We start from the raw sequence: 24888 nt of genomic DNA on the forward strand, positions 1-24888 counted from the left end.
AAATACAACTTGAGTATGCTACAAAACCCTGATAAGTTTCTATTTCCAGACAAAATTCTGTAACAATTATTACTTTCACTCTTAAAATATGTCAAAATAACATTACCTTATTGGACTGTTTGAATCAAAGGGCTCGGTTATCACTTCAGCTGTATACAAGTCATTTTTAAAGGATCGGTTTGTTTTAGGAGTAGAGGTCTGCAGAGGGGGAGCATCTGGTGGATTTTCAGTAGCAGCCTGTGAAACCATGGCTTTTTCCGGTGTACTCTGGCTTCTCTTTTGTTGACATTGTCTTCTCAATCCCTTACTTTGAGACAATTTTCTTTCTTTCTTAGTTGGTGTTGTCCTATTAATTGGACCACAAGCATTATTGTTCTGGTTATCATTAATATTGAAATCCTTCTCTTCTGCTTCCACTATGCCCTTCTGCTTTTTTGATTTATTTTTTACTCTGGTGCTACCACATTTTTCAGTAATGTCATGGGCAGTGCTACTACTAGAAGCTATCAATGCATTATTTGGAGTGTTTTGGTCAGAGTGATCCTCACATTCTTCTCCTTCTAGTTTGTGGCTTGATGATTTTTCTTCAACTTCTCTCTGCCTACTAGGTCCCCTTTTAGCTCCATTTTTTACTATCTCTGCTCCTGGCTGTCTAAAAGCTTTCATAAACTGGTATCGTTCTTCTGCAGTGCATTTCAGCTTCACAGTCTCTGAACCTGTACTTTCTAAGACTGCCAGTTCTAACTCTTTTTCTGCAATCACCACATTTGACTTTCTTTTTTGAGTCACCTGTTCAATATACTCCATTTCTGAGGAAGCTGGACTCTTTTTAACTTTGGCTTTGCTTTTTGGGTTTACAAAAATAGAAGCAATTTTCTGAGACCGGAGAGATTTTGGAGGGACAGAATGAATTTGGGCAAGAACGGTCACTTTCTTAAGAGGCAAATGTTGAGCGTCTTGACAAACGTCTGCTTTATCAGAGGCAACAAAATCATCAGATGTCTCTTTCCTTGGAATCTGTTCGAAGTCTTCTCCTTGGCTTTTTAAGAAGTCTTCAAATGATATGTTGACAGTATTGTCATTTAACTGTGGTGTCATCTGTGCATTACTCTCAGGATCCGGAGTAAGTAGTAAATTTCTATTTTCTGATTCATTGACGGATGCAATTTGTTTATTAGTTTCTTTACCTGAATCTTTTGTCTGTGTATCAGTGGTAGAATTTTCAAACAAATCCATTTCATTTTTAGGGTTCCTTCTTTTTAATTTTTTCTCATGACTTTTTACTCTATTTCCTTGTATTTTAGCTTTTCTTTTCTCATTCTTGTAACTAGCTGTATTGAGAGAGCCTTCACTGCAAACGTTTAATGTCTCTTCCCCATTTGTGAGGCTATTTAACGCAACGTCATTGTGGCTCATGAAACTAGTCTTGTAGTTCTCTTCTAGTGGATTGGTTGTCTCTTTATCATTATCCTTATTCAGTTCTACCAAAGGCTCAGGCTCAAGTGTTTTATCAGTTTTTAATTTATTATTTAAGTTATTCCGTTTTCCTTTCCACCTAAGTTTTGATGGAGGTCTTGACGAATTTTCCAATGAGGCTGAGTTTGCTTTGCTTTCCTGCTCTAGTAGAGGTGAGGCGACATTCTCATTTATAGTTTTTTTAAAATAACCCATTATATTATTAGACTTTGGTAGTGACAATACGCTCTCAACATTTTTCCCCAATGGAGAAAAATAGCTGGTAATTGCTTTTATAGAAAGGTCATCTTCCTTCCGTTTTGTACATGACTGTAAAGAAAGAGCATAGGAGTAAGTACAATAAAATGCAAATATCTTATCAAGGTGATATTCACTTTGGAATTATTTTTTAAAGATTCTCAACGTATCACTCACAAATACATGGCATTATTTTTCAGAGTTGTGCAGTGCTTTGGATTCACTACCAAAAAGATGTTTTAAAACATTTGGGGACTGTAAACATAACACCTTTCTGCAACTTAAAGCACACATGATTTATTTCAGACGTGTCTTCTTGTTAACAGGCAACAAATTCAGGCTTTAATTTAGAGATCCTACCTAGACCAACTTCCAGGTGAACTATTAATGCCAGTGCACAAAAATGAAGAAAAAAACTGATCAGACATATAGTATAGGTAATCCTTGACTCATAACATTTGTTTAGCAATCAAAGTTACAGCAGCACTGAAAAAAGTGATTCACAACTGGTCCTCGCACTTACTACTGTCACAGTATCCCCACAGTCTTGTGATCAAAATTTCACCCAAAGGTGCTTTTTCAAGAGGCAACTGGACTTTCTTGTTTTTCTTTGAAGACGTTTCGCTTCCCATCCAAGAAGCTTCTTCTTGGATGGGAAGCGAAACGTCTTCAAAGAAAAACAAGGAAGTCCAGTTCTCTCCTGAAAAAGCATCTTTGGTACAACCATGACCTGGATGTCTGAGAACCTCCACAGACATCTGATACCAATTGTTGTTGCAAGTCTTGACTACCTGTACTTGTTTATCTTTTGTATTCCAGCAGATTGCTTTCCTAATTTTCTTTCCACCAGTCAAGCAGAACTAAGTAGCATGCACATCTGAAGAAAGGTATGGATGTGAGAGCGATCTGGCTGCAACATCTATCACATCCATGGCCAGAGTTGACTTAAACAAAATAAAATCAATCAAATTGGCCAACGATAAGAAAATGCCCATCAATAGGAAATACAAGGCTGTACTAGAAACATTATCAGGCATTGGATAAATCTTAACACAATTTCTATAAAAACCTTTTTTGAAGAAAACTTGACAACTGTAATTAGTTTACTCAACTTCCCTAGGGCATTTCTTGTCTGACACTAAATTCCTAAAAAGAGGGACCGCCTTACTACGATCTTTGAATTCCATAGATAGAACCACCGATGGCCCTTCTTGAGCCCTCCTGGTTGGGAATTACTGTTCATTAGAAAGCTAGCAAAAACAGTAGTTTGACACCTCTTCTCTTCCCGACTTTGAAGCCCAAGCATCAACCGCCAAGGATCCTTGGTTTTGGGAGGGATCGCAAAACAAAGTGAGCGTACGGTAAAGGAGACGTATGAAATCAATATGCCAATACAGGCAAAAGAGAATTTTATTTCCACCTTAAAATCCAGATTACTATACCAATATTGCATGCATATATTAAAGGGGAGGTTGAAGGTGTCAAAAGATTAGAGCCGGTTACGGGCGCCTATACAAAGAGATCTCTGCATCCCACCGCTTTGCCCTCCCGCTCGGGCGAGCAAAAACAGGAACACCGAAGAGAAATGCCTCCTCCTCCCTTGCTCTCGCGTCTCTCCTTGGCGCTTACCTGAGCAGCCCCGTCAGTCGGTGAAGCTGTCGCGGCCGCGAACACGGCCATCTTCCCTGCAAGAAAGCCGCCCTCGCCCCAGTCGTCTCCTATCCGCCATTCAGCGGGAAGAGGAACCACATCGGAAATTCCCGCGCGAGAATACAATCGGGCAAACCAGAAAAGACCGCGCGAGAGGCGGGGCAGTGGGAGGGATTTGGAGCGCAGTGACACTGGGAGGGAGGGACATGCGCTCCTGGAAAGCACGTGACAGGAGGGCCGCGTTCTATGTCACGTGAACCTCTAAGCCAATTAGAGGAAGGCTCCGTGTGTGTGTGTGTGTGGGGGGGGTCGTTTAAGGCTGGGTAAAGGTTTTGCTTTGTTTTCAAGGCACAAAGTGGATAAAGTCTGTTTTGAGTTGAATTCGGCTCCTCGTGGCCGTATAACAATATTGGAAGTGGGCAGATTGCCCTGTGTTGCTTTTAATTCACTGATTTCAATGAGGGTAAATTTCTAGAGAGAAAGAGGTGTTTATATTATGTAGAAAACTAATGTAAAATCTTGTAAATGTGCTTGAAAACTTCCAAAGCCTTGGGTATGGCCCTCGGGAGATTTGAAAGCTGCAGTAAAATGGCATTATTTCACTGAATTTAATAAAAGGCATGCATTAAAACCAGCGTAGTATAATAGGAGTGGATACCCAGGTTCAAGTCCATCCTCGAGCCACAGAAACTGTGTGGCTTCAGACCAAAATATGTCAGTTATGTGGAAGAATCGGAGAAGGGACCATTATTATGGTTCATTGCAATCAGCCAGATGTTCAGACTGGATTTAGCATTTTTATCCAACTATCTAGTCTTTCCCAAAGATCTGGAATAGGTAGGTGTATGCATAGACTTGTGTTTACACTAATTGCTTTACAGTAATTACTGAAAGCTAATGATTTATATTGTCGTTAGCATCCTTCTCTATGATAATATAACAGTGTTGGCTCTGTAATGGGTGGGTGGTGCAAGTCCCTAGTGAGAAAGAGCAACTATCAAGTATTCCTTTAAAATTTAGTATAAATAACTAAAAATAAAGTTTAAATAACTGACTCATGAAACAGCTTCTCCGACTGACGACCCTACTGTTTTAACACGTATCTGCCCATCTACCATGATTTGGCGTTTTTTAAGTCCTTTTTGATGCAATTAACTACATCGCTCCGGTTAAAAACAGTAAAGAAAACAGCTATGGATTATAGTCTTCACTTATTCTTCAGAATCAGGTAATTGGAATCGGTGATAATTCCCAAAATAAAAATATCAAGTACGAATTCGCAGCACGAGTGTAGAACCTCGGAGAGACTGCCCCTCTTCCTGTTCTTCCACGATTGAAATGCCCGGATGTTCTTCGCTTCCGGTTGTGAAGCTACTGCCAATAGTGGGCTTGGCCGAGTGGAGGCCTGCCACTCTTCGCTGCCGAGTGGCAGTGGGTTGTCGTCGGGGGAAATGGAGCTGGAGCTGGAGGCGTTGTTGCAGGAAGCGCACGAGAGCATCGAGGCGGCTCGTACCTACTGCCGTGAGCTGCAGCAACGCCTAAAAGGACTGCACCTGGCTCGCCAGCAGGTAACGATGCGGGCGTGATTCCGCCGGCGCCCGCCTGGAGCCTCGTCTTGCAGCGATGAGGGTGTAGAGAGCGGATGTGTGGGGAACCTGAGGAATGTACGTTCTTCTGCAATGCATTGGTCTCCTCTAAGCTGGGAATAGCGGGCTCCCTGTTCAGTTTGCAAGCGCTGCGGCATTTTACTCGATCCGAAGGCAGCTTTAGACTCCCTCTGCAGAAAGATTGCCAGAATGGCACGGCGTTCAACCGAGTATAAAGCGTAAATTGCCTTGCCCCTTCCGTTCTGCTTCTTTACGAGCTAGTTTGCAGGGAGCTTATCTAAGTATTGCTTCTTTTCTCCGTGTGTAGTAGTGGCTGCTTGACACAGAAAGGGAAATTCAGTGTAATTTTAGAAAGTGAACTGCTGTCTGTTACAATTTGAAGCAAGTTTGGGTCCAAAGGAGTGGGCTGGGAATGCAGAAGCGTTATCTCATAATAGATGGAAGTATTGCTTGTTATGCTGGCAAGAAGTAGTAGGACCAATAGCTCTAATCTCTGTTGCCTCATTTCTAAAATGGTAATATACTCTCGTTTTTATTTGTGGGCTGAAATGGGAACTTGCAAATGCTACAAGCCTTTTAGGTAAGTTTGTGCAAGGGAGCATTGCAGAATGAATGATGTGGAGGGATCATATTAAATGAAACAGACAATTCCAAGCAACACCAATCTCCATTGAAGTTGCCAGTAATGGAGCCCCTCCCTCGTTCTCTGTAATTTATATTTGCTTTTATATTTTCAAATAAATTACTTACACAGGTAAGTCCTCAACTTACAGCCATTCATTTAGTGATTGTTCAAAGTTACAACAGCACTGCAAAAAGTGACTTATCATTTTTCACACTTACCACTGTTACAGCATGTCACGTGATCAAAATTTGGACTCTTGACAACTGGCTCATATTTATGAGGGTTATAGTGTCCTGTGTTCATATGATCACTTTTTGCAATCTTCTGACAAAGTCAGTGAAGAAGCCATGTTCATTTAACAACCATGTTACTAACTTAACTACAGCACTCATTCACTTAACAACTATGGCAAGAAAAGTCGTAAAATGGGGCAATAATCACTTACAAATGGACTTACTTAGAAAAGGAAATTTTGGGTTAAATTGTAGTCTTAAGTCGAGGACTATCTGTATATTGATTTTTGTTGCAGTGTGATTTCCGGGTGCAATTGATGTAGTTTTATGAAGAGAAAAATGCAAATCAGTTAAAAATTCCATAGTTTGTATTAAGATGATTTCTCTATTAGGATTAACTCATACGGTATTACAAAATACTGTGTGCATACTTTCACTTTATGTATAGGTACACAAACATCAGACAATACAGTAAACATTTTTTAAGTTTTTAAAACTTCTCACATCAATCAAGAGTTTCTCAGTCTCTCCCTTACAAGAAATTTGCATTTCTTTCATATATTTGTTTTACAATTTGATTTTCATTCATTTTGTCTGATGAAACATCTTAAGGTGCTTTTTCATGTGGAATTCAATCCACATTCATTCAGCACCCTATCATTAATTCAATCTTACTCTTCTTGTTTTAGAGCAGACTTGTTAAGAAACCTATTCCCACAGCTTCCAATTTTCCCTGCTATAAAACAGAACTTATTGAAGCATATAAAAGCCACTTTTGCTTCTTTAACATTTATTCTCTAGAACAGACCACATACCACTGCCTTTCTACCAACATTTCCATGTTTTCATACACAAACCATGTACTTGGAGTAATTTTGACTTTGCATGTTTTTGTATATTTTTGAGCATATTTTTGAATTATATAACTACTGTGTTTCCACGAAAATAAGACCTATCTGAAAAATAACTGTAGCTTGATTTTTACACATGCGCCTACTATAAGCTCTACCCCCCCCCAAATAAGCCCTAGTTAAGAATCTATGCAGCTGGCCGCCTGCCCACTCCATCTGGTTGTTCACGGTGCCACCTCCATGAGGTGAGGTAAGATGAGGTGAGGCAGGTGGGGGTGGGAGTGTAGCTGCCCCATGCACCCGCTTACCTCGGGGCCCATGTAGCCAGGCCTCTCATGCCCCAACACAAGCCTTGCGATGGCGGCACCAACAGTTCCATCAAGCAGGAGCCCATGTGGCCGCCGCCGGCCCACTGCTTTTGCGGCCACCACTTCCACGCGTCTCCCTCAGCTTCTGTTTTGCCAGCAGAGGCCTTCAGGAAAGGCCTCTGCAGCTGAGAATGGAGCCCTGAGTTGTTGTGCGCATCTTCCTTAGCCTCCATTTTGCCAGCAGAGAACTTTTTTTGCAGGACTCTGCTGGTGAAACGGAGGCCAGGGGCGATGCACGCATCAACCCGGGGCTCTGTTCTCGGCTGCAGAGGTCTTTCCTGAAGGCTTCTACTGATGAAACAGGCCAGGGGCGATGGGAGCGGCCACAGAAGTGGGCTGGCAGCCACGCAGGCTCCTACTAGACGGGGTTGTCAATGCTGCTGTCGCAAGGTGAGTCAGTGGGAAAAATAAGACATCCCTATAAAATAAAACCTTGTGCCTTTTTTGGAGGCAAAAAAAATATATAAGGCCGGGTCTTATTTCTGGGCAAACACTTCTCACAGTCAAACACAAACATTTTCAGTCTTCAGTATTAATGCCAAGATTCATACATTACAGTTCAGACTCTATGAGTCATGAATTTAGCATTTACTGTATCATTCAAGTTGTCAGTTAATAACATGGTATAGTCATGTTCAAGCTACATGCATATTCATTAAAGCCAAGATAGCTTTAATCATAATCATTCCTTAGATGTTATTTAAGACATTAAAGAGTCAAGAGGTATCATATATTCTTGTGTTACTCTATGTTTGGCTTTGAACCATGAAAATCTGTATCACCCTAAAGTCTATTTACTCCCTTCTTTGGTCAAATGTTAAATATCCATGTAAGATGCTAGTCTCCATATTTTGCTAATACAAACTAAAAGATATTAAAATTTATATATACAGCTGGGAGGAAAACATCTTGCCGAGACACCCATACTTAAACTTACAGTTCTTATGAAGACAACTAGATGGGTTATTTTATATAGCATGATGGATGGCTGCCTGTTTGGGGAGGGAAGCTAAAAAGTGGCTGGTACTTCAAGAGAAATGAGTATTTCCTTCTCTTCCTCTGTTCTGCGTCATGGAGTTGGAAGATCCTCAAAATTAGTCCCATCGTCTGCTGCCTAAAGTGTCTCCAGTGTGACTAATGCTTCTAAATATCCTTATCAGCTTCATCTTAATTATCTCCAATGAAATACCTTATTAGCTCTTCAGGTAATCTGTTCTGCCTATGGCTCTTATTGTTAGTTCCCCCCCCTAACGTTTAACTGAATAGAATATCAGAGTTGGAAGGGACCTTGGAGGTCTTCTAATCCAACCACCTGCTCAAGCTGAAGCCTTCAGTGATGGAGCACCCACAATTTCTGAAGACAAGCTGTTCTGTTGATTGATTCTTCTCACTGTCAGGAAATTTTTCCTTAGTTCTAGGCTGGATCTCTCTTTGATTAGTTTCCATCTGTTGTTTCTTGTCTTGCCTTTGGGTGCTTTGGAAAATAGGTTACCCCCCCCCTTTCTTTGTGGCAACTGAAATCTGCTTTCCTATAATTTTTATCCAGAGGTTCTTGTTTGACTCAGCTGTGTCTTCTGTGATGTCCTTCAGATATTTATAAATTACTACAATATTCGCCCATTATCTTCTCATTTTATGAAATAAATATGTTTAGCTATTTCCATTGTTTCCCTTAGAGCTTTTCCAGACTCTCAGCATCTTGGTGGTTTTACTTTGAATGTATTTCAGCTCTCACTGTCCTTAAATGTTGTGCCCAGTGTTCTAAATGCAGCCTAATTAATATGGAATACAGTGGAATTATTATTTCCTTAACCAGTGCCTTTAGGACTACATAATACTGTTAAAAATAACTGCATTACACTGCTGACTCATATTCAGTTTGTATTCCACTAAAAGCCAAATTACATATCAATTGCCTGGGAATCAAACACACACACACATACACACACTACATTTCAAAACACTATTTCTTATCTTCTTAGTCAAACCCTATGCAAAATGTTATATGAACTGCCCTATATGAGTTGTGTATGAACTGTGCCAATTCAAGTTTATTCAATATCAGTAGGCTAAGTACACACAAACACAAACACACACACACACACACACACACACACACACACACAAATTTGGATTGCTGACAAAGAATTAAAGGGAGACTGATATAGCAATCCAAATTTATATATATATATATATATATATATATATATATATATATATATATATATATATATATATATGTATGTATGTATGTATGTATGCATGCATGTATGTAAAGGTAAAGGTTCCCCCGCACATGCGTGCTAGTCGTTTCCAACTCTAGGGGCCGGTGCTCATCTCCGTTTCAAAGCCGAAGAGCCAGCGCTTGTCCGAGGATGTCTCCGTGGTCATGTGGCTGGCATGACTAGACACCAAAGGTGCACAGAACACTGTTACCTTCCCACCGTAGTGGTCCCTATTTTTCTACTTGCGTTTTTACGTGCTTTCGAACTGCTAGGTTGGCAGAAGCTGGGACGAGTAACAGGTGCTCACTCTGTTACGCGGCACTCGGGATTCGACCCGCCAAACTGCCAACCTTCTGATTGACAAGCTCAGCATCCTAATCCACTGAGCCACCGCGTCCCTTATATGTATGTATGTGTATATATATATATATATATATATATATATATATATATATATAAAAATTTGGATTGCTATATCAGTCTCCCTTTAATTCTTTGTCAGCAATCCAAATTTATTGTGTGTGTGTGTGTGTATCCCCGCTCAGTTATGGAGCTGATAGAGTGATTTGGAGCTAAGAGATAATGTATACAGGTAGTCCTCACTTAATGATCACAGTTGGGACCAGATCTTTAAGCGCTGCAATCACTAAGTAGAAAGTCATGTGACCGTCATGGATTTACAAAATCATTTCCCATTTGGTCATTAAAATGACTCACAACGTTCGTTAAAACATATGGCTACAACTTAGGAACTTACTTCAATGTTCTGCAGTGTTGCAAAGTGGCTGGGAAACATGCAAACTGCAGTCGTGATTGCGGGATGCTACAATGGGCATAAATGCATGCTGGTTGAGAAGTGGCAATCATCATCATGGGACACTGCGACAGTCATAAACGTGAGGATTGGTTGCAAAGCATTCTTTACATCATTGTGACTTTGAACGGTCACTAAACAAGGCAGTTGGTAAGTGAGGACTTCCTGTAGTCCAATCTATTCATAAAGTGGTTACTGTGAGAATAAAATTTGAGGATGTCCTTTTTTTATGATGGCTGCCTTAAACTTTCAGAGGCTAGATGGGACATGTATGCCATAAATATTATTAATTTGTTAGAGCTGTATTCTGCCATTTCTGCAGGAACTTGGATAGTTTGTATGGGCATCTTCCTTATCCTATTAGTGGCTAGCCTACTACAACCAATAAGGTTGGCCTAGGAGAGAAGATTGGAGCTTGAATATGAGTCCCAGTTCAGATTTTAACCATAACAATAAGTAAATGTGTGAACCAGACGGGTTTTTTCCCCTCCTTTCTTTCTGTCGGCCTGGCTTTTCTGTGTGCAAAGCAGAGGTTAACAAGTGGAATATTTCCGGTTGGCTGCACCATTTCCAACTGCAATCATTTTATGATTAATTGTTCCCCACTTCTCCACTACGCTGGTTTTGTGGTTGTACCCATCGTACGTTTTCAAAATGCAAACTGCACTGATTTTGAGAAGGGTTCTCATGTTCTGTGTAGTAGTGTCATGGCATAAACTTCAGCACAGATTGCGCTTCTGATAGCCTTTGCGATCTGCACGGGCGAGTAAAATAGAAAGTCTGTGCTCAGTGATACAGTCATGGCCGAAATTGTTGGCACCCCAGAAATTTTTCCAGAAAATCAAGTATTTCTCACAGAAAAGTATTGCAGGAACACATGTTTTGCTATACACAAGTTTATTCCCTTTGTGTGTATTGGAACACAACAAAAAAAGGGAGGAAAAAAGGAAATTGGACATAATGTCAAACAAAACTCCAAAAATGGGCTGGACAAAATTATTGGCACCCTTAACTTAATATTTGGTTGCACACCCTTTGGAAAAAATAACTGAAATCAGTCGCTTCCTATAACCATCAATAAGCTTCTTACACCTCTCACCCGGAATTTTGGACCACTCTTCCTTTGCAAACTGCTCCAGGTCTCTCTTATTGGAAGGGCGCCTTTTCCCAACAGCAATTTTAAGATCTCTCCACAGGTGTTCAATGGGATTCAGATCTGGACTCATTGCTGGCCACTTAAGAACTCTCCAGCGCTTTCTTGCCATCCATTTCCAGGTGCCTTTTGACGTATGTTTGGGGTCATTGTCCTGCTGGAAGACCCAAGATCTCGGATGCAAACCCAGCTTTCTGACACTGGGCTCTACAGTGCGACCCAAAATCCTTTGGTAATCCTCAGATTTCATGATGCCTTGCACACATTCAAGGCACCCAGTGCCAGAGGCAGCAAAACAACCCCAAAACATCATTGAACCTCCACCATATTTCACTGTAGGTACTGTGTTCTTTTCTTTGTAGGCCTCATTTCGTTTTCGGTAAACAGTAGAATGATGTGCTTTACCAAAAAGCTCTATCTTGGTCTCATCTGTCCACAAGACATTTTCCCAGAAGGATTTTGGCTTACTCAAGTACATTTTGGCAAACTGTAATCTTGCTTTTTTATGTCTCTGTGTCAGCAGTGGGGTCCTCCTGGGTCTCCTGCCATAGCGTTTCATTTCATTTAAATGTCGGCGGATAGTTTGCGCTGACACTGATGCTCCCTGAGCCTGCAGGACAGCTTGCATTCCTTTGGAACTTGTTTGGGGCTGCTTATCCACCATCCGGACTATCCTGCGTTGCAACCTTTCATCAATTTTTCTCTTCTGTCCATGACCAGGGAGATTCGCTACAGTGCCATGGGTTGCAAACTTCTTAATAATGTTGCGCACTGTGGACAAAGGCAAATCTAGATCTCTGGAGATGGACTTGTAACCTTGAGATTGTTGATATTTGTCCACAATTTTGGTTCTCAAGTCCTCAGACAGTTCTCTTCTCCTCTTTCTGTTGTCCATGCTTAGCGTGGCACACACAGACAGAAAATGCAAAGACTAAGTGAACTTCTCTCCTTTTTATCTGCTTTCAGGTGTGATTTTTATATTGCCCACACCTGTTACTTGCCCCAGGTGAGTTTAAAGGAGCATCACATGCTTGAAACAATCTTGTTTACCCACAATTTTGAAAGGGTGCCAATAATTTTGTCCAGCCCATTTTTGGAGTTTTGTTTGACATTATGTCCAATTTGCTTTTTTTCCTCCCTTTTTTGTTGTGTTCCAATACACACAAAGGGAATAAACCTGTGTATAGCAAAACATGTGTTCCTGCAATATTTTTCTGTGAGAAATACTTGATTTTCTGGAAAAATTTCTGGGGTGCCAACAATTTCGGCCATGACTGTATATGAAGTTGTTCTGATCTAGGAGAGGGCAGTGATACAATCTGTTTTTCATATAAATTCATTATTGCTACGTGCTTCTGTGCTGATTTTTTTCTAAGGGGAAGGAAATAGAGTTATCAGCTTCTATGTAAAAAAAAATGCTTTGCCTTAATTTTGCCTGAATTTTTAGAAAAGAGATGGGCTGTGCTTGCTGACAGTTTGTAGCCCCAATACATATTGAGGACACCAGACTAAGGAAGGCTGATTTAATAAATGATTTTCAATAAGTCTCATCCCTGGCTAATGAGCCCATTCTGTTTTGTTCTATAGAACATTATAGGACAGTTAGTACTTTTATTTCAAGATCAGTATCAGAATGCATACTGTGCCTGCAGATAGCCTTAGCCTTTCTGGCATCCCCCATCGGCTTGCAGTCACTGAAAAAGTTTCTTATGGTCATTTCAGATAGTCCTCGACTTATTTATTTATTTTTATTTTATTTTAATTCCATTTATATCCCGCCCTTCTCCGAAGACTCAGGGCGGCTTACAACTTACAACAGTTAATTTAGTACCATTCAAAGTTACAAGGGCACTGAAAAAAACTGGCTTATGACTGTTTTTCACTTACCATTGTAGCTTCCCCATGGTCACATGAACAAAATTCAGACACTTGGGAACTGGTTCATGACTGTTGCAATGTCACAAGGTCACATGATCACCTTTTGCAACCTTCTGACAAGCAAAGTCAGTGGGGAAGGCAGATTCACTTAACAACCATGTTGCTAACTGAATAACTACGGTGATTCACTTAACAACTGTGGCAAGAAAGGTTGTAAAATACAGCAAAATTCACTTAACAACTGGGCTCAGTTGTGGTCATCAGTCAAGGACTACGTGTTTATCCATGTCTACATTTCAGTAATAAGGCTCTGTTTGTATTTCAAAGTATGGTGTGAGCATATCCTTTCAATCTAAGCTAATCTGTCTACAGAAAAAAATTACAGTATCATATTTTCTATCAGACTGGTTTGTACTCGAATGGAAAATCACTGAGGAATTTCAAGGCTACAGATAGCCCAGAAAGTTAAATCAGAGAAAACATTGAAAACAATTAATTTCTTTACCACTGCCAGAAAATTAGATGAATGCGTGTATGAAATCGCCAGGAGTCAGTCTTGACTCATAGAACTTTTATCTTTTATAATTTTACCAACTGATTGACCAAGGTTGGGGTTAAGGGCAGATGAAATTCTGGATCTTCAGTTTAAAAATTGCACATATATTTTGTCTTAGCATAACTGCAAAAACACAAAAAAGTCCACTGGTACTTCACATTTAGCCTCCATTATTAATTAAGAAATGTTTTAATCAATTGTGTCAGGACATTTTTTTAAAAAAATTGTAAGCAGAAGGTGAAAAATCTGAGTAAACTTGAGGATGTTAGAATGTTTATAAATGTGATCTGTCCCAATTCTGGCTACTTACAAAGAGTTTTTTCCATGATGCGAATTGACATCCTGTTCTTAATCATTATCTTGTCATCTGTGAAGAGTAACAATAAAGGTTTCCCTTGTCCAGTTATGTCCGACTCTAGGGGGCCCTGCTCATCTTCATTTCCTAACCAAGGGAAGCGACATTGTCCAAAAATGCTTCTGTCATCCTGTGGCCAGCATGTCTATATCCCCAAGCACACGGAATGCTGTTAGCTTCCCACTGAAGTGGTACCTATTCATCTACTCACATTTGCATGCTTTCGAACTGCTAGGTTGGCAAGAGCTGTGGCAAGTAACGGAAGCTCGCACCGGTTACGCAGCACTCAGGTCTCAAACTGCCAACCTTCTGGTTGACAACACCAGCGTCTTCACCTATAGACCACCAGGCCCCCCCTATGAAGAATATGTACCTGAACAGATACATGTGTTTTTGGATGTTAATGTTGTAATTCAATAAGGTGCTGATTAATTGCTACCGTAACTTTGGTTGCCCTTCCTCCATGCAGCTTTAGCCCTATCTCTGCATTGTAGTCCAGTTCATTGCAGCTAATTCCTGCATCCTCAGACTTGCTCCGATAACAACTGGCTCCTGCTATAATGTCTTCTGCTGATGGGACAGGAATTGATAGCAATTAGAGAGGAAAGAAACCTAACTGTACTTTTCTCTCCCATTCCTACAGAACCCCGCTGTCATGCATGGCCATACTATTGTAGCTTTTGTTATTTATTTATTTATTTATTATTAGTTGAATTTATATACCGCCCTATTCCCGAAGGACTCAGGGCGGTTTACAGGGCAGTTAAAACAGTACAAAAAGAGAATAAAATGAAATTAAATTAGTACAAGCCCACAATTAATAATAACAGTAAAAATTAAAATTTTAAAATTAATTTAATTTGATTTGATTTAATTAATATAATTTAAAATTTAATATCCCTCAGTCCAGGCCAGACAATTCAAACAACCAGGTTTTTAAGTCCCGGCGAAACGAGCCAAGGTCGGGGGCAGTCCGAAGCTCCATCGGCAGTTCGTTCCAAAGGGCGGGCGCACCCACAGAGAACGCCCTCCCCCTGGGAATCACCCGCTGGCAATCTCTAACCGGCGGGACCCTAAGGAGGCCCTCCCTGTGGGCGCGCACAGGACGATGGGAAGCCGATGCCGGCAGCAGGTGCTCCCCAAGGTAATCCACCACAGTGTGAAGAATTACATCCGTGTAATCCATACCTAAGTCACCAGTGAGTCCCCCCCAAGGCTGTAATGTCCACCCTTCCCAGCACCCGTTTCATAGTCTCATGTTCAAGACTTAAAAGAGCTTTTTAAAAAAGAGAACGTGATTATTTGATCTTTCCTGCCAGCACTGTGGGTCCTTTTCAATGTACGGAGGCATATACTTCCTTCTTTTGGTCATGAAGACTTGAAATAACAAAACTTAACTGCACAGGGACTACAAAGGCCTACAAATGTGACATAAAGAGGAAGTCAGCTTTGCATAATAACCTGACCAATGTAGCGCATCCTGTGTTGTTTGTTAGAACTTAAAGAGATCAAGAAGCTACTTTTGGTTAGCTTTGCTTAGCTTTTCATTGTGATAAGCTTTTCCCCCCTTGTAACTGTTTATGTTTATTTCCTTCCTAATCAGAATTTTAAAAAATGGATTAAATAGTGCCGACAACACCCTGCCTTTGCACACATCCGGTTCTGTGCACACACTGACTTTGTTTTAGGTTTTTTTTCAATTAAAAAACAGATATATGAAAACTTTGCAGGTTGCAGGACACTTTATTACATTCCAGTATGGTTTTTTCCCCCTTTTATCCAGAGCCCCACATAGATCCTCTAGCTGGGGTGTCCAATCTTGGTAACTTTAAGACCTGTGGACTTCAACTCCCAGAATTCCCCAGCCAGCCTCTTTGAGGTGTGGATAAATGATGAGTGATTTAGTGATAGCAACACAACATGCTGCTGAAGTTCCAAATGGTTAGAAAAGAAGCTTAATCTGTATTCTTTCTGCATTATGGCCTTTTCTCACCTAAGGTCCATAGATAAATAGCTGGAAAAAAGGGAAATAAAACTGACTAATTTTCAGATATATAGTGCAAGCTATTGTTACACGCACTCCTGGGTTTGGTTTATGGTCACTCACTTGCACACTCACAGGGGTCAATAGCCACATTTGAATCACTTTGAACCTAACACTGAGGCACAACTCAATTTTTGGAATAGAAGGAGACCTAGTGAATTTAAAATAACAGCAAAACTTTACTGGTTGCAATGTACATTTGCTCTTTCTGACATGCACACATACACTCATCCACACTTACCTGTGTCCTTCTCAACTAGGTATTAGCCAGAAGGATGGAAGCCACCAAGCTGCGATCCAAAGATGACTCCAAGAGCGGGCTAAGCTTCAGGATGCCTTCTATCCCCCAAAGTCCTCACTTTGTTGATTTTCAAGATTGGTAGCTACACTTGCCTTGATTTTCAAGTCTTGTTAGCTGTTGTTTGGATTTGGGGAGGGAATTTCCCATCTTGCTCAGGCCCAACTTCTTTTGTCTGGTTCAGGTGACATTTTCCCTTTGTTTCCTTAATGGATTGGTTCCTTCTTATCTATCTGCCTCTTATCTACCTCCTAATTTTTGTTGTTGCTGTTAGTTGCAAAGTCGTGTCCGACCCATCGCGACCCTATGGACAATGTTCCTGTCCTCTACCATCTTCTGGAGTCCATTTAAGCTCACGCCTACTGCTTCAGTGACTCCATCCAGCCACCTCATTCTCTGTCGTCCCCTTCTTCTCTTGCCCTCAATCTTTCCCAGCATTAGGCTCTTCTCCAGTGAGTCCTTCCTTCTCATTAGGTGGCCAAAGTATTCGAGTTTCAGCTTCAGGATCTGGCCTTCTAAAGAGCAGTCAGGGTTGATCTCCTCTAGGACTGACCAGTTTGATCGCCTTGCAGTCCAAGGGACTCGCAGTCTTCTCCAGCACCATAGTTCAAAGGCCTCAATTTTTTGGCATACACTCTGCTTATATGTCTGCTTCATCTTTAGGTATGGCAGCTTCAGCCTAGTCTCACAGTATGAACTCTTTTAGATTGTTTTGGCATCAGATACTACACCACAGAAAAGAGTGAAGGCCGATATTTGGGCCACCATCTTTCCCTCCCCTTCCCCAGCTGAGTGTGGTCCATTAATTAGACTTGAAGGTTAACATGAGTTTTAAAATGGCCCCTTTTTTAGTTATGCAGAAGTTGGACTTTGAAGCATTGCTTTCTTGGAGGTTTCAGTTCTGGTTTCATCTGACATTGCAGCTGTACTGAGTTCAAGGCTAACTCTGGTCAATGAGCTATGCATAATAACCTGTTCCTGTGGTTTATATGTCATGGGAATGTGGCCTTGCTAGACTGGATATAAATGCGAGTGTGGGATCCTGGAACTGACTTCAGGGTAAACATTCTTTCTGGAAGATGTTTTCCAAACAACAGTGAAAAATTACTTCAGAATTACCTGTTTTGAAATTAAAGTATTCTTCTTGGAATTCATTTCCTGCTGTTTCTTAATCTGCATTATCTGTTTTCTTCTTGAGTTAATATTGAGAAGAGAAACATCTGGAATCAGGCATCATGCCAAGCAAGAATGTGATTTATTTGGAGGGTTTTTTTTGCAACCAAGTAACACTGTAGTGATTTATAAACCATGATTTATAGCTTAAAGTGGAAGATCTCCAAACTTGGCAATTTTAAGACTTGTTGGATGGGGAATTCTGGGAGATGAAGTCCCTGAGTCTTGAAGTTGCCATGTTTGGAGACTCCTGGCTTAAAGCATGGCACTACAGAAGTTGTTAAACTGCATCTTAGAACAGGGGTGTCAAACTCACCGTGTTGCTACGTATTGCGACTTTTTCCCCATTGCCAGAGCTGGGATGAGCGTGGTTTCAGCATTATGAAATTCGGCCTGTGGACTGGCAGTTTGACACCCCTATCTTAGAACAACCCTAGCCAGTAGTGAGGGATGTTGGGAGTTGCAATTCAACAACTTCTGCAATGGTACAAATTGCCTAATTCGAGACCTAGGTTGTATTAGTTTCTGTGGCTTGCTTCAGTAAACCATGGCCTGGCATGATGTGTGATTTTAGCCACAGAGAAAATTTTGGAGGTGCAATTCCTCTTGTGTAGAATAGATGAGAATATCTCGTGTCCAACTAGTTCTTCCTTTTTCTTTATTCTGTTTCAAATTTGAGAAGTTTTATTCATTTATTAAATGTTTATGCTGCCCATCTACCCTATAAGGCGACTCTGGGAGACTTACAGATTTTAAAAAGATTTTTAAAAAGTTATTAAAATATTAAAACTATGCAGATTAAATGTTTGCATACTTTGCAATCCTAAATATATTTTGGCTAAAGTAAGTTGCATACGTTCAAAGGACCTTAATTTTATGACTGAATTCATACATCATGCAAACCCAAAAAGTGGTTCATTTGTTTCTAGCTTAAAAGTGCTGTAAGCCGCTTGAAAACGGCAGCTTACAGCAAAGCTACTAGAGGTTTCCTGTGAAACGCTTGCTACTAAAATCACGAATCTTTTAAGGTGATAAATGAGGCAATTTTAAGAAACAGCAAAAATAATTCAGCTTTTTGGGGGGTTGCTGAATTTTGGGAAGAATCTGATTTTCTTCAATTATGTTGTGGGGCTATTTGGCGAAGCAAACTCATTCAGGTCCAAGATGTTTTAATTGACCTGACTTGCAGTGATTGATGAGACCAAGCAGGCTCAGCACCTTCTTGCTAGCCAAATTAGTGCGGTAAGAACCTTCTTTTAGCCCAGGGGTCCTCAAACTATGGCCCGCGGGCTGCATGCGGCCCACCCTGTCTCTTTATCCAGCCCGCCTCAACCTCCCGGGAAAGCTGTCCAATCACAAGGAGAGGGTGGGAGGATGGTGGTGAGAGCCCCAGCCAATGGCGGGACGGCAAGTTGGTGAGAGGAGATTTTTTTCTCCAAGTTTCTCCCTCGTGCGCCTAAGTGCGCGCTCATGCTTCGGCCATGCCCCCTTCCTCTCCTCCTCTTGCCTCTTTGCATTTTTACTTCAGGGCCGGGCTGAGAGGTTTGGGCCTTGCTTGCAGCCTTGGCCTCGCTTAGGGCAGCCAAGCCAGGTGATGATGCTACTGCTGCTGCTGCTTCTGAGGTGGGTCCCTTGCTAGGCGCTACGGAATGCAAGCCCAAGCCTCTGCCGCTGCCACCATGCCAGCCAAGAGGAAACTGGTGCTGCCAGCCCCCAACATCACCCCACCATCGCCGAGGGACCCAGCCCCATTGGCAGCGGCGAGGGCGACGGCCCTAAATGAGTTGGCTTGACCCCCGTGAGGGTTGGAGTGGGGCGCCGATTATGGGTCTGAGGGGAGCGGGCGAAGGGCAAGATATTTCTGAGGGGTGGCCGGGATGAGTGAGAAAAAAGGAAGAGAATTTGTTCCTGGAAGGTTATGTCAGGGTTGCGAGGGGTTGTGTGGAGCTGAGGCGATGAAAGGTCCGGAATGCCAATCAAGGAGAATATTTCTGGCTCAGGGTTAAAATGAAGTGTCCTTATCGGGGGGGGGGGGGATGTCTGAGGATGGTGGTTTTCTTGCAGACATTTCAGGACCCAAAGTGGGATAAGTGAACTGATGATGTTACGTAGTTTGGGCCATGAGACGTCTGCAAGAAAGCCACCAAGCTCAGAGAGCACCAAGGACTCCACAGCTGCCCTCCTTCTCCTCTTCTCCTTCTCCATTCCACAAACCCCGCTGTCTTCTGGCATTGCTGATGTTACCTACTTTGGGTCATGAGACGTCTGCAAGAAATGCTGAATGGAAATGGCACCTTGCCTTTCTGACAGATGTAGCAGAGCTACTCAACACTTTCAAAGTGCAACTTCAAGGAAAGGGGAAGCTCATCTGTGATGTGCATTCACATGTGAAAGCATTTGAAGTAAAATTGGACATATTCATTAAACAAGTGAGGGAGGAAAACTTATGCCGTCTTCCCACAACTCAAAAACTATTTGCAGAAAAAACGGCAGTTTCATTCCCAAACAAAACACTTGTGGATTCACTGGAAATGTATATTTTCTTCAGTTAAAAACCCATTCAAATGATTAACCAATTCATTTTTCTTGTTTCATTTTTTTCATTTTATACTCGATTTTACATGGTTCTATAATGGTTATTTTTTTTTCCAAACTATACTCGCCCCCTGTTTAAATAGTTAGAGGACCCCTGTTTTAGCCAATCTCCCTCAAGGCCTTACTGATTTCTTTGTCTCCCTTCAGATCAAAAATAGTGCTGCACAAACCCGGGAAGTCCTGGAACAGCATTTCTGTGACTTAAAAGGGACCTTGATGAAGTTGCTGGATGAAAGATTGGCCTCCTTGCTCCAGGAAGTAGACAGAATAGAACAGGAAAGTGTCAAGCCCTTGGATGAGTGCCAGAACCTCATTGAACAAGGAGTTGGGACGGCCAATGAACTTCTCCAGGAAGGTAGGAGAATCTGCCTTTAAAACATTTTCTTTGGGGACCATAGGGGATTTCTATCAACCTTATAGCCACTGAAATTATTGTACTTAATAGTTCCACCTGTCTGTCAAAAATACTCCATTTGTGTCTAGAGATCTAGACTGGTCCTTTTGGCATAATGCTTCTGCATATGAAGAAGTACGGTTAAGAATTGCTTGCACAAATCTTGGAGTTACTTTGAACAAATAAGACGTTGGATAAGGCTGAGAAGACCCAGGTTGAAGTCCATCCTGAGGTGTAAAAGCTTTTCTGGGTAAAATTGGTCCAGCTGGTATAATTTAACTAATCCTTCCTCATTATTGTTGGGGGGGGGGAAATCAAGCAGAGAGTACTGCGTTTGCCGGGAAAAGTAGGGCGTAAATCAAACAAATGGTAATTATGCATAGAATGAGCATGCATATAAAGCACATCCATGTACCATGGAACAGAAATAAATCACAGATATGTTTGTTGTTGATCAAGAGGAAAAAACTGTTGATGCCTCTGTCTTTTTTCCCCAATCAATACACATATTGGCTGATCTATATACTATGGTTTGTTGTAAAAACATAATGTCTGAGAATACATATACACATCAAGAGGTTTTATAGGCCATAGTATTTTGGTTTAGATAAATCAAAACTCAATAAAGCTAGTTACTAAACCATGGTGGTACAGTGGTTAGTATTGCAGGTTGACTCTGCCCACTGCTAGGAGTTTGATCCTGATGGGGCTCAAGGTTGACTCAGCCTTCCTTCCTTCTGAGATTGGTAAAATGAGGACCCAGATTGTTGGGGGCAATAGGCTGATGTTGTAAACTGCTCAGAGAGTGCTGTAAAACACCACGAAGCAGTATATAAATCTAAGTGCTATTGCTATTATGGCCTCACCTAATGGGTGAACCCTACTGTTCTACCAATATGTTCATTTTAATTCAGTGAAGTAAGTTTCAGAACAATTTGCTAGATGCGCAAAAAATTATCACGGCTATCAATATACTGAGAATTTGGAGCTGGGATATCTAAATCCAAAAAACAAATTAAAGATGTCTCTTGAATTGTTTTGGCTATTAAATAAGATTGCAAGAACCTGAATTAACAGAAATGGGACAAGGATGGAATATGTGACTCAAGAGCTGTCAGCAGTCTTGCAATTGCTTGTCACTGCTGCTTCTGGGCCTTCTTCTGCAAGACCACAATAATATTTAATTAAACAAGTCGCGATGCCATCCTAGTCAGCATTTTCTTCTTCATTTCTTCACCCATCCTCAGGGATGAAGGGTGGGGAATACTGAGCATAAGGAGATTGTATCACGGATCTTGCATAGCAATGCTATTGCAGAGAAGTGAATCAGCATGTTGCTTTGCCTTTAATTTTGCAATTTGGCAGAGGTGAAATGATTTGATTGAAGATATTTAGAATCAGAACTACAACATCAAGCCTGCTAAACATTTGCTTCTTTCTGTAACTAGAATCTCCCTGTCTAAGAATGAACTCAGTGAACCTTAGAGCTTCCTCTCTGGTCCTGGATCAGCGCCCTTCAACCTTTTGGGCACCAAGGACCAGTTCCGTGGAGAAAGGTTTTTCCGTGGACCGGAGAGGGCGTGGTTTCATCTACTGCCTACATCCCACGGATAGGACTTCACTGTTTGTGTGGCCCAGTTTCTGGCATGCCACGGACTGGTGCCAGTCTGCGGACCGGGGGTGGGGACCCCTTCCTAGATGATCAAATAAACATTGGAAGACTGAGTCCTTGGTGCTCTCAGGACTCCACAGTTCAACCCTGGACTTCATATATTCTCTTCAGTTGGAAGACCGATTTTAGCCACTGTGTTTGTTTATTCACTTATACCTCACCTCTCTTTTTGTCTGAATACTTCAAGTATTCAGAGCCTTGGTGGAGCAGTGGGCTAATGCCTCCTTAAGTAACACCAGCTGCCTGCAATTATTGCAGGTTCGCATCCCACCAGGCTCAAGGTTGACTCAGCCTTCCATCCTTCCGAGGTAGGTAAAATGAGGACCCAGATTGTTGGGGGCAATAAGCTGACTTTGTAATAATGCCGCTTGGGGGGGCGGGCGAAAGCCCTAATAAGCAGGCATATACATAGAATGAAGGCTATTGCTAAGCACATTTGATTTGTGCTTAGATTGTAAGCCGCCCTGAGTCTTCGGAGAAGGGTGGGATATAAATGGGATTAAAATAAATAAATAAATAAAATAAAGTGATTTCCACCATTACGAAATCTAAAACATAACAGCCACTTTTCTTAATTTCTCTTTTCTGTGTAACAGAAGATAATTAAATTGTATTTATTTTCTTTTTTGCTTTAAAACTGGATTGTTTTGAACCCATTTCAGGTGTTCATCGACTTACGACCACAATTGAGCCTAAAATTTTGGGGTCTTTTTTGCTTTTAAAACCATTTCCTCTTTCTTTCACAGTGTAATCCAGACAATCAGGCAGCCTTTAATTAACCACAGTTCTCATTTTAATTCAGCTAAGGAAACCATGGGCATTAACTTTTCGACGAGCCAGTATATCAAACCAATACAGTAGTCCTTGACTTACGACCAGAGTTGAGCCCCAAATTTTTGTTGCTAAGTGAAAACACATGTTAAGTGAATTTTGCCTCTTATGACATTTCTTGCCACAGTTGTTAAGTGAATCATGTCAGTTGATAAGTTAGTAACAGGGTTGTTGAGTGAATCTGGCTTCCCCATTGACTTTGCTTGTCAGAAGGCCACGAAAGGTGATCACATGCCCCTAGGATGCTGCAGCCGCCATAAATATGAGTCAGTTGCCAAGCGTCTGAATTCTGATCACATGACCGTGGGGATGCTGTAATGGTTGTTAGTGTGAAAAACAGTCATAAATTGGGTCTTTTTCAGTGCCGTTGTAACTTTGAACCATCATAAATGAACTGTTGTAGGTTGAGGATTACCTGTAGTTTGACTTTAATTTACTGTTTTTTTTTCTTTTTTCCAAACTAGTCACTGTCATTTCTCTTATGTGAATGAAGAGGAAAATTCCTAATTTAATGCTGGTTTCAGTGAAGAATGTGCAGGCATTGTATTTCGTCTTGTGCCAAGATACCATTGTAACATACCCTATATTCTTTCCCATTCTCCAATCTTCCTGAATTGTTTGGAAAATGGTTGTGGAAGATAGAACAGAGTAATGAAAAAGTGGTTGAGGCGCCTCTGGTTTTTGGACGTTGAGCAGCAGCTTCTTAAGCTTGACAGTCTTAACAGAAAATTCTGGATCATCGGCTCAGAGAAACAGCATCCACCTGCTTCTTATGGCAAAGCAGAGGGCATAGGAAGACCCTGGCATGTTCTTCCTTTTCCCTTCAGCTACATCAAGCAGCGTAGAGGGAGATGTAGGAGCAAAACAACAACCCTGGTTTTGTAGGGGGGAGGAAATTGGGAACCACCCATATCAGCCTGTTGAGTCACAGAATTGTAACCTTCCTAAAGAGTTCTTCAAAAGTCCTAAAGCCAGCTGCCAGTAAAGCAGAATAATAACAGAATAAGAGAGTTGGAAGGGGCCTTGGGATCTTCTAGTCTAGGGGTGTCAAACTGCTGACCTGCAGGCCGGATGCATCATCGGGAAACCACGCTCACCCCATTGCCGGCCATGGCGAAAAAGCTCCGATACGTTGCGCAACGTCATGTGACATTGCGAGTTTGACATGTCTGTTCTAGTCCAACCCTTCTCAAGCAGGAGACCCTGGCCTACACCATTCTGGACAAATGACTGCCCAATGTCTTCTTAAAAGCCTCCAGAGCATCCACAACTTCTAAATAAAGGCAAGCCGATCCACTGGTTGATTGTTCTAACTGTCATGAAATTTCTCCATGGTGATCAGAATTTATCTGAGGATCCATAGCCTTTGGACCTCACGGATTGTCAAGGTGGCTATAAATATACACTTCAGATGAATGTCTGCAAAGAAGAAGCAAATGTCACCGAAGCCTGTGGATCAGTTTCCCTTGGCTGTGATGTCCCAGACTCCCTTAGCAATAATCTCTTCCGCTGTTGCATTACAGGTGAAAGTGCCATTTGTGGAATTACCAGGGACAACAGTGACAAGCTGTGCAGTTTTACAAGAAAGGCTTTGCATATTCAGCTGGACAGGTAAGAGCCACAGATCAGGGCTGGATTTTCACAGTCAGTAGCTGACAGAAATATCCTTAGGTTGCAGAGGACCCTCTTCCACTTAGGGTAGTTTATGTGAATGACGCAGAATTACCATTTCTAAGGCACAGTTTAAACTGCTTGGTCTACTGAGGCTTATAATAGCAACTTCTAACCTTCAGACAGCATTGTTTGACAACTATTCAGAAGGTCATTGACTTATATTGAAAAGCTTTCCTTTC

At 41.4% G+C, this 24888-nt stretch overlaps 2 protein-coding genes across 4 annotated transcripts in view; one reads left to right on the forward strand and one right to left on the reverse strand.

Moving 5' to 3' along the window:
- The window catches only part of ATAD5 (ATPase family AAA domain containing 5), a 35396-nt gene extending 31928 nt beyond the window's left edge, over positions 1-3468 (reverse strand). The window contains exons 1-2 of the mRNA XM_081320902.1: positions 3343-3468; positions 107-1785 (exon numbers count right to left, since the gene is read on the reverse strand). Coding sequence (XP_081177028.1) covers positions 107-1785; positions 3343-3393 — 1730 coding nt within the window. The 5' untranslated portion in view covers positions 3394-3468. The remainder of the gene's footprint in view (positions 1-106; positions 1786-3342) is intronic.
- A 1310-nt stretch (positions 3469-4778) lies between these two features.
- The window catches only part of CRLF3 (cytokine receptor like factor 3), a 54061-nt gene continuing 33951 nt past the window's right edge, over positions 4779-24888 (forward strand). For all 3 annotated transcript variants that reach the window (XR_014025568.1, XR_014025569.1, XM_081320913.1), the window contains exons 1-3: positions 4779-4931; positions 20286-20493; positions 24559-24646. Coding sequence is in view for 1 of the 3 variants with exons in the window: in XM_081320913.1 (XP_081177039.1) it covers positions 4815-4931; positions 20286-20493; positions 24559-24646 (413 nt within the window). In the remaining 2 variants the exon portion in view is untranslated. The remainder of the gene's footprint in view (positions 4932-20285; positions 20494-24558; positions 24647-24888) is intronic.

Source organism: Vipera berus (genome assembly GCF_964194415.1).
Source record: "Vipera berus genome assembly, chromosome: 2".
In the NCBI taxonomy this organism is placed as follows: domain Eukaryota; kingdom Metazoa; phylum Chordata; class Lepidosauria; order Squamata; family Viperidae; genus Vipera; species Vipera berus.